The sequence below is a fragment of the Cajanus cajan genome, chromosome 4 (assembly GCF_000230855.2).
Source record: "Cajanus cajan strain Asha chromosome 4, NIPB_CcT2T_4, whole genome shotgun sequence".
In the NCBI taxonomy this organism is placed as follows: Eukaryota; Viridiplantae; Streptophyta; class Magnoliopsida; order Fabales; family Fabaceae; genus Cajanus; species Cajanus cajan.
The window spans coordinates 51,019,651-51,029,628 of NC_138520.1; the positions used below are offsets into that span (position 1 = coordinate 51,019,651).

Here is a 9,978-nt window from a genome sequence, read left to right on the forward strand (position 1 = left end):
TGATACATTTTATTAATTCAAATTGACGGATAATCGTAAAATTATTTTATATATTAATTTGAATTATTGAAACGAAGTATTAAATAATTTTCAATTTTTTTAAAAATTTGCAAATTTTGTCTATGCATTATGAACTTCAAATTCAACGATTTAATCGTTGAAATTTGATATAGAACATGAGTTATTAAATGGAATAATTCTAGGTAGACTTATTCCTAAAATAAACGAATTCCTTCTCATATATATATATACATACATATATATATATATATACATACATTATATATATATATATATATATATATATATATATATATATAAAATGAAGGACAAAACTGCCTTGGCAAGAGTAACTTTGCCTGCACGATTCAAAGTCTTATTTTTCCAACCCTCCAATTTACCATTGATTCGGTCAACAATATGAGCAAAGTGTCTATTACACACACGACATTTTAATAAGGGAAAGCCAAAATATTTGTCCAAATTCATAGTATGTTGGAATTCAATGATGGATGTGAATTTCATAAGTTTCCTTCCGGGCACATTATTACTAAAGGCAAGAGTTCTAGATTTATAGATATTCACCTTTAGACCAGAGTCTTTACAGAAAAGATCAAACACTTATCTAACCATGCAAATGTTGCTTTTGTAAGAAGATAGTTACCCGCATAGAAGATGTTAGAAATGTCATTGGATATCTTAACTGGCTACCTAACACCATCAAATACTTTTTCTTCGATAAAAAGGGCCATTTTTTTCAAACAAAGAAGGAAAATATACAGGGACATTGGGTCCCCTCGTCTCAAACCTATATTTGGTTGAAAACTATCAAGTATCTCATTGTTCCATTTCAAAGACAAGGAAGTGGAGCAAGTGCAGTTCATAATAAGATTAACAGTGTGAGATGGAAAACCAAAATCCTCAAGAGTAGCACGAAAGAATTCCCAACTCATTCTATCATAAGTCTTTTCAAAGTTTTAAAAAGGAGAGTCACCCTTCTACATTTAATTCTTATTGTTTTATATTTAATAAAAGAAATTTAATACAATATTGATGCTAATAAATATTATTGTTTATATTCATTGAAATTAGACGGTCTATTAGGCTTGAAAGACCTTCTGAATGATTTAAAACAATATATTCAATCAAATAAACTTTCATAAAAGTATTAATCTAATTTATTTCATAAAATGTCTAACTTAACCTAGGTTGATTTAAACTAAATCACAGGCATTGTCGAATTAACTCTAGCCTATTGTTACCCTAATTGCAAGTAAAATTCACTCATGATTAAAATTCACTTTCAGATTGACCAACCACTTTTATATATCTTATTTGGGAGATTCACTTAAATAAGGGGGTAAAATTGAGAAATTCTCGTAATAATGATTCAAGTTATTCCCTTACTATTTTAAAATATCTCTAATCTCTTGTAAATTATAATATTGAAAAACATTAAACATAAAAATGAGCATTCCCTGCAAAAGGAATAAGAGAGTTGGCCACAACCCTCCTTCGTTTGAAAGATCACAGGTTCACACAATGGGAGAAACGCAGAGGGACAGAGAAAACTGTTTAATTGGTAAATGATCTACAACATAGTTTGAGTCTTTGTACAGAAGTACACTGATTTGCAGCCATGTAACAATTGGTAGTATCTATGCATCTATACCTCCGTTACTAAGTAATTTTTTCTCTAGGGAATATTACAGTGTTACTAATGAAACCTCTTTCTTGCTGATTCGTATGTGACTAACCTATACAATTGAATTTTTCCTACTAATCTACCTTTCCTAACCATCTCTAATTGGTACCATAAGATCAAATTTCTCAAGTTTCCATCCACCAACTGATATGCTTACAAATAAGCCTCAATGACATGTATCAGAACAAAAAGTTATGTTTAAACAGCAGAATTGGTTCTGAGTGGAGGTAATGGCAACAGATTTCTAATTACAAAGCCACTTCCCCAAAAGGAGGCAAGACAGAGACCCATTATAGCCATAGCAACGACAGAACATGCAGGAGGAACTGCTTGACTACTATCCAAAAATTGGGTTGCGAGAAGGCCTGCAAGGGTAGAACTCTGCATTCCAGTGCATAGTGAAATTGTCCTGCTTACCGGTTCTTCCTGCCTGTGACAGTAGTATATCACTCAATTTTAAATATGGCACAAAATAAAATATTTTTAACAACTGTTAGCAAGAAAATTATGTTAGATGACACATTCCGAAGATAGTTCCAATTCAGGCAGAAATATAAGCTTCCTACAAGATGAAAGAATTCTCATTTTATGCATCATTATCATTTCGAATCAGATTTCCGATATAACAAATGAAGATGTTGAAACACTCATCCTCTATATGGAATAGCTTAATAAAAATAAAAACAAACTATTCAATTTAAAACACTCAATAGAAATAACCAAGTAGAATACGTTTTAGGAACCAAGGAATTTAAGTATTTAACCTTGAAGCTCTTCATCAAAACATATATATGTTTGTCACTTTCTAACATACCAATTTCAATTTCAATCTATTTGTCAATTAGAAGCTTGAATGGCCTAGTTCTTAAAAACTAGCAGCTATAATTACTAACTAGTTACTCCCTCTGTTATCTTTTATAAACAAAAATAAAAAAAATACACATTTTTTCTCTCTCAAATATAAGCAAATTTTAACTATTTTTACTTCATTTAATAATACTTTTCCCAAAACACCCTTCCTTTAATAAAAAATTGACTTTTCAACAAAACTCTTTTAATATAGTTAAGAAGGACAATTTAAGAAAAATATTATGAAATTTATAAAGTTTAATGCACTTCACTAATTTCCTTAATGTGTTAAATCAGCTATTTTGTTGCTTATAAATGAAAACAGGGAAGTCCTAAAGAGGCCACCAGATGAACAAATATAACTAAACATTAAATTCTGCATTTATGCATTATACTTCAGGTATTTTTCCTTGGTAATCTACTTCTAAAAGTGAGCATACCTCAAGGATGGAACCTTTGAGAACCAATATCCTAAAGTGAAGGCAACAACGTGAAATGTTAATACTGGAAAAACCAATCGGAGACCTTCGCCTGACAAAATTTGACTCCGGTTTAAAGCTAAAGGGCTGCCAATGCACATTGAAGTACAAATCATAGCAACAAAGGGCATCATAGGTTGAAGAACAGATACAACTGGCTTTGCATATGTATTGAGAAGAAGACCAAGTGTTACAGGAACAAGAACAACCTGCCAAATATTTACAACTAAACCCTCATTAAATCAAATTTATGTAGAACTAGTGGGTCGAATCATTCTGTACCTCTATATTTATTTAAAAATAATTAAAAATTATCAATATTTGTTGATTCAATTGGTACTGTATCTAATCTTTAAATCTCAAAGTCTTGGATTCAAGATTTGGATTTGTAAGAATAGTTAATTTTCAATATTATTTTTTATTATTTAAAAATTTAAGAATAAAACAAACAAAAAAATTGTATATACATAAACAAGGAATCGCTTTTATATATAGGTATAGATATAGGAGAAACATTCACTACATACCTGCAGGATTGACTTGGACATGGCAACTGCATCAACTGGCACTACTGATCCAATCAGAAGACCAGTTAACAATGGTGTAACAATAACCGATGCAATTGTGGTATAGCTTGTGAGAAGAATGCCTAGGGCTACATCCCCTTTGCTTAAAAAGTTTGCGTAGCTGGATAACTGAGCCCCAGAAACACACGCTGTGAGGATAAAACCCGCATAAAACATCCTAGACAAGCCAAAAGCCTTTGCAACCAAGACCCCGATAGCAGGTTTAAGTACGTATTGTGCAATTAACCCAACAGTAAGTGGCAAAGGTCTGCAACAAAATGAAGACAATGAACGCTGGAAGAAGCTCCATGACTTCATATAAAAAATTAAGCAGAAAATAAAGAAAGTAGTAATGAAAACCAGTAAACCATACCTTTTAAATGCAAGAGCAAAGTCATCAATGGATAGTCTTATTCCAATAGACAACATAATCCCACCAAGAGCAGGAGCATATAACTCCTTAGATACCCTGATCAAGTTGAAACCTCACACTCAGTTCTTCAATTTCTATACTATTCCACTGTGCATGCTCTAACAGAATAACAAATTTAAAATTCTAACAGGAAAAGAGAGAAAACAAAGAGCAACTACAGCAGAAAAATAAAATATCAAATGCTAGCAAGACACCCTTTTGAACACATTAACTATTATCAGTTGAAATTTATTAAAAACCATAAAATTTTGTGGTTTACATTCATATTTAATGATTAATAAATTATAATTTTGCAATTCTTAATAAATTTTATTGATTAATCAATAAAAGAAAGTGTGTCAACAAAAATGTCTTAGAAGAGTGTATTGTTATCACTCCTCAAATAACCTTTATTCAGTAAATATTTCCAGAAAAAGTTCAGTCAGAGTACCATAACAAAGGTGTTAATCAAACACATAATATAAAATAAGGTAAAATGACCCGAGCTTCTTTCATAGACTAAAATCAACTTACACAATTAACTTCTATACAAACTTTTTTCAATTAACCTCTCAACAAGTTAAGGTAAATAAGTTTATTTTAACAAGTTCCATACTTTTTACCTTCATATTTTCTTCTCTTAAACGTATTTGGGAAGTTTATGCTTCAATTAAATTGCAGTCCAATAACACCCTTTCAAGCACAACAAAAAACCGTCACAACAAACAAACGGTTATGACAACATCGGTCTGGCTAAGTAAGTCGTTAATAAAATCCCACTTCATTAAATAAAACAATCAATTTTCTTCTCAATAAATAATATTTTTAAGACAGTCCACAAAAAAAAAACCAGCAACACACAAAAAAAAAACATTATGTTAATATATGCAATTCTTTTTTAACCATGCCCATTAAGCATTGTTTATAAGGTCCGATCCAGAATCCGAGAAATTAACTTTAATTGTGCTTCCATATTCAATTTATATTTATCTTAAAATAATATTTGATGAACGAAAATTATATTTTACAAAATTTCGGATAAGTCCTGAGTTGTCAAGTTTGAGTACATTATAACATGTCCATGGAGAAAAATAAATAAATAAAAACATAAAAAATAAAATAAAATAAAATAAAAAAAAGTGACGAGAGAGAGAAAGCCACCAAGTAAAAGTGGAAGGTTGAGCAAGAGCGACAACAGCGGTAGCAGCAACAACAACAGGAAGCAATGCGGACAAAAGCTGAGACCAATCTCTCTCCCTCACTTCCCCAACGGCGCTTCCCTCGTCAACACCGAACGAAAGCAACGAGAACTTCCCCTGTCTTCGCTGGAACGGGAACCCCAGCCTGCGCGAAGTGGAGCACGCGAAACACGCCGCGGCGCCGCCCTTGGAGCCGCCGCACGATAAAAACGACGCGCGACGGCGCATGAGGGGCAGGAAGGGCATGGCCTGGAGCCTGGGCTTGGCGGAGCATGCGAGCGGAATTGAGGCCATTGAGTGCGGTGGCGCCGGCGGTGGCGGTGGCGGCGCCGGTGAGGTGTGGGAGAGGCAGTGGGAAAGTGAGTGAGGAGATGAGGTTGTGGGAGAGAGTTGGCGTATACGAATATGAATGAAGGTGTGTGAAAGAGAAGGCGAGAGCGATGGATGGTGATGGGTGTGTTTGTGTTGAATTAGATGGTTGAGTGATACATGGCTGTGAGTGGCTTGGTTTGGTTGATGGATGGTTATTGGTTGGGGATTATGTTGGCATATTAGAAAGTAAGAATGGATGGGCAAGATAGGCATGACATGAGGGTGAGTTTCTTAGAAAGTTTTACTATCTCCCTTTGATGTTTGATGTATATCCTCCCAAAACTATGTGAAACAATGGTCGAAAGTTTCAAATATTTATATTTTTTTTAATAATTTTATTATTAAATAATTATTTAATCTAATATTTTATAATTTAAATTGATTTTTTAAAAATTTGAAATATATTTTGGAATACGATTTCAGAGATTGTAGAATTTTTCTTATAATAAATGAGAATCATATTTTTTTTATTCTAGATATTATAAAAAATTGATTTTAAATTAATTAATTAGTCATTTATTTGATATTTTTATTTATTATGAATTTATTAATGAATTATTTACTTATTTTTTATGAAAGTAAATATATTTATTGAATAATTAATACTATGCATCATGTTTATTGTTTGACAAAATTATTTATTGACTTTTGAATAATATAATTGAATATAACATTACTTGCACTATAATTTTATTAGTATTTTTGAAATAAATTTTTAAATTATAACATTATTTATTACGACTTAATAATCTAATTACTTTCATTAATTTTGATAAATTAGATATTTGTTTCGCACATGTAATTATAGAAATAGAAGTAATATTATTTAATAGATGGAGGCATGCATGGACCATTTAGGTGAACTCCAATATAATTTTTCTTAGATTTATTATTAAAAAAATTAGTTGTACAAATGAGTTAATTACAGCTAATTTTATTAATTAGAGGAGTGTTAGTCACCTACTCCAGAATTATTAGAGGAATGCTGAAATTAATTGAAAATTATAAATTTTATAGGGACTTGTCTGAAATTAATGACAAAATCTATTAAAATTTGTGATTTTTAATCAATAATAAAGAGTATTATCGAAAAAGAGTATTGTTAGTATTATTTTATTAATTATTAGTGTAAAAGAGAAAACTCATGTATCTATGTATATTATTAAAAAATAAAAAATAAATAAAAGATAAAAATAATATAGATATTGAGTGGTTCCAATTATATGGTGTGAGTAGTTAGAAATATTTATAGAAATAAATAGGAATAAAGTACGACAATAAATAAGAGTGGAATTAAGTTCAATTCTCTTAAATAAGGGTGTAGGTTCAAGAATTATGGATGGAAAAAACATGGATTGGAGAGGACACTCCACTAAAGGTAGCCAATCATGTTTTTCAACAAATATTATTCAAAATTAGCACATAAAAAGTGGAACCAGAACGGGCCGTTCTGGCCTATAAATAAAAAAAAAAATTTGTTCGATTTTCACTTATCAAATATCAAAACTCAAAAACTAACATCAAATAATTAAATTTATTAAATATTAACATTATAAATATAATTAAATAAATTTATTAAAATTCAATACAACAACAAAGATCAATGGTGGCTGAAACTGAATTCATGACCAATATTTGGATATGTCTTCCTAGTGTGACTAGGGGTGTGACCATGCGAGCAAAGGATATGAACTTTCTGGAACTTGCCGCAATCACACCACATTATATTTAGTCTTACTATAAATCTCCCAACGGGTCATGCGAGCAAGGGATATGAACTTTTTTGAACTTGCCGCACTCATACCACATTTCATTTAGCCTTACTGTAAATCTCCCAGCGGGTCATGCGAGCAAGCGATATGAATTTTCTGGAACTTGCCGCAATCATACCACATTTCTTTTAACCTTATTGTAAATCTCTCAGCAGGTCAAACTTCTCTCGAATGTAGCGTTTCTTCCAACTTTGTGGCCAAATCCAGAACTCAAAAGAACTTTCAAGGGTCGGTCAAAGTCCAGTAGGATTAGAATAGAGATGGATATTAGAGAACAACATAATCGTGTAAAAAAATTGTTCCTATTGTCACACTCCTGGTCATACTAGGAAGACATATCCAAATATTGTTCATGAATTTAGTTTCCGCCACCATTGATTTTTATTGTTGTAATGAATTTTAATAAATTTATTTAGCTATATTTATAATGTTAATATTTAATAAATTTAATCACTTAATAGTAGTCTCTGAGTTTTGGTATTTAATAAGTAAAAATCGAGAAAAAAAATGGTTTGAAACTGTAGGCCAGAACGGCCCATTCTGGATTCAGAACGACCCGTTCTGGTTCCACTTTTTGTGTGCTAATTTTGAATTTGGAACGGCCCGTTCTGATCCATTTGCCATGTGTTATTTTTTAATCTGGAACGGCCCATTATAGTTTTAGAACGGTCCGTTCTAAACGTGAACAGTAAATGGTGCTAGTTGGGGAAATAAATTTGCATAGTTGCTATTTGGATAAATTTTTTTAAAATAGTATTATTTGAGTAAAAAATTCCCAAATTGAATAAAAATTTATCTAACATTTATCATGAAGCACAAAATAATCATATTAACATACAATCACTCAAAGTACAAGTAAGAGTTAGGGGTTCCTAAGTAGGGATGGCAAATATACTTGTACCCGCGGGTAATACCCGAACCCGTCCCGACTTTGACGGGGAATACCCAGTTTGACCGGGTACGGATACGGGTACGGGTAAAACCCGATATATTAAATCGGGTACGGGTACGGGTACGGGTATGTACTTACCCGCCCCGTACCGGTACCTGTACCCGTCCTCATTTCCATTTTTAATTTAATACCCATTTTCAATTTAATTATATTAAAGAATTTTAATATTTTTTTATGTGTGATTATTTATTATAATATGAGATAAAGAAATAACTTAATTATAATTATAATATAATTAAAAAAATAATTTAAAAATATTATATTTTTTAAAAAAAATAAAAAATAAAAAATTTCACGGGTACGGGTACGGGTACGGGTATACCCGATACCCGACAGGGACGAGAATGAGGATAAAAATCATATACCCGACAAGTACGGGTACAGGAACGGGGATAAGTTTGGCTCGCGGGGACAGGAACGGGTATCATGAAACTCGTACCCGCCCCGTCCCGTTGCCATCCCTATTCCTAAGGTTCCCTCACATAGCATAGAAAAACAAACAAAGAAATTAAGTTCAATTTCGCTACCCAATAAATAATTCACATCACAAAGTGAAATTACTCACTTCCCTTGCATCGGTAAACGCTTGATGAAGGACAACAATATCCAAGGTGCACTTATAATGCTTGTACATTTTCCTCTTGGAGTTCTTTCGCTTAGAGAGAAAAAGAAACACATAAGGAAAGTGTAAAAATAAAATTGACTCACTTAATTGCTTTCAAAATAACTCTTAACTCAAATTTAACTCCTTGGGTTAAAAGATTAACCACGATTACACTTCTTTCCTATATATTTAATAAAGACAATTACATATAAAACTATTTACATTAAAACCATATAATAAAATATTCATATTTATTTAAAAGCCTCTAAATTATTTTTTAAACATGTTTTATTAATTTAAAAATCTCTTAATAATTTTTTTAAAAAAAATTGGGGTGTTATAGCAATAACTATTTTATTTTATATTTTTGTGTAAAATAAATATATTTAATTTTTTTTATTTTTTATGTTTGATAAAATATTTTATTTTTTTTATAGTCTTTGATGTAGATATACTAGTATTTTCTTTTTTAAAAAAATTGAATATCATTTATTTTTTTATTTTGATAATTTTTTCATTTTATATTTCGTTATAACTATTTTAAAAATTAAACATGTTTTATATGCTAACAAATGGCTTTATTAGTATTTTTGTTATATGCATTTTCTTTTATAAATAAAGAATATTTATTAACATTTTTTAATGATGCTAATTTATCAACTCTATATAAAGGATTGACAATTTAAATATTGAGATACATAAATAAATATCATTATTCTACTCTCTCTTTTTTTTCCCATTTTGTCTTCATTTTTTTTTCTCATTGTTTGTGAGGTTCTGCCAATCGAGTGCACGGATCCAAACACGTAGCTGAATGAATATTGTAAAAGTAATTTTCTTATGTGATTGTTGACTATTAATGTTGTAAAAGCTACGGTAAATATAGATATCAAATTTTATTATAAATTAATAAAGGGTTGTAATGACGTGTGAAACTAATGATTAAGATTTATAATATTAATTCTTTAAAAATAAATGTTTAATTTATTACTATAGAAAAATATTTATATTTTATATTCTTGAATTATTTAAAAAAATGCTCAATTAAAATATTTTATATAAAATCTA

At 30.5% G+C, this 9,978-nt stretch overlaps 1 protein-coding gene across 2 annotated transcripts; it reads right to left on the bottom strand.

Moving 5' to 3' along the window:
* Positions 1 to 1,560: 1,560 nt before the first annotated feature.
* Positions 1,561 to 5,798, bottom strand: LOC109787660 (Sodium Bile acid symporter family). Of its 2 annotated transcripts, XM_020346198.3 has the most exons (5): positions 5,173 to 5,780; positions 3,973 to 4,068; positions 3,561 to 3,867; positions 2,995 to 3,242; positions 1,561 to 2,135 (listed from the first exon to the last, which is right to left on the bottom strand). In XM_020346198.3, the coding sequence occupies exons 1-5, from the start codon at positions 5,502 to 5,504 to the stop codon at positions 1,904 to 1,906; spliced, it is 1,215 nt and encodes a 404-aa protein (XP_020201787.2). In that variant the 5' UTR covers positions 5,505 to 5,780; the 3' UTR covers positions 1,561 to 1,903. The 2 variants fall into 2 exon arrangements, with proteins under 2 accessions (XP_020201787.2, XP_082928677.1); XM_083072551.1 differs by lacking the exon at positions 1,561 to 2,135 and having other exon boundaries at positions 3,121 to 3,259; positions 5,173 to 5,798.
* Positions 5,799 to 9,978: the final 4,180 nt, after the last annotated feature.

Excerpts from the sequence above, each read along its gene's own strand:
- LOC109787660 (XM_020346198.3), bottom strand. The coding sequence starts at position 5,504 with ATGGCCTCAATTCCGCTCGCATGCTCCGCCAAGCCCAGGCTCCAGGCC. Across the intron at positions 4,069-5,172 it reads CAACCTTCCACTTTTACTTG|GGTATCTAAGGAGTTATATG; the intron begins GTGGCTTTCTCT and ends CAACTTGATCAG. Across the intron at positions 3,868-3,972 it reads TTTGCTCTTGCATTTAAAAG|ACCTTTGCCACTTACTGTTG; the intron begins GTATGGTTTACT and ends ATTTTGTTGCAG.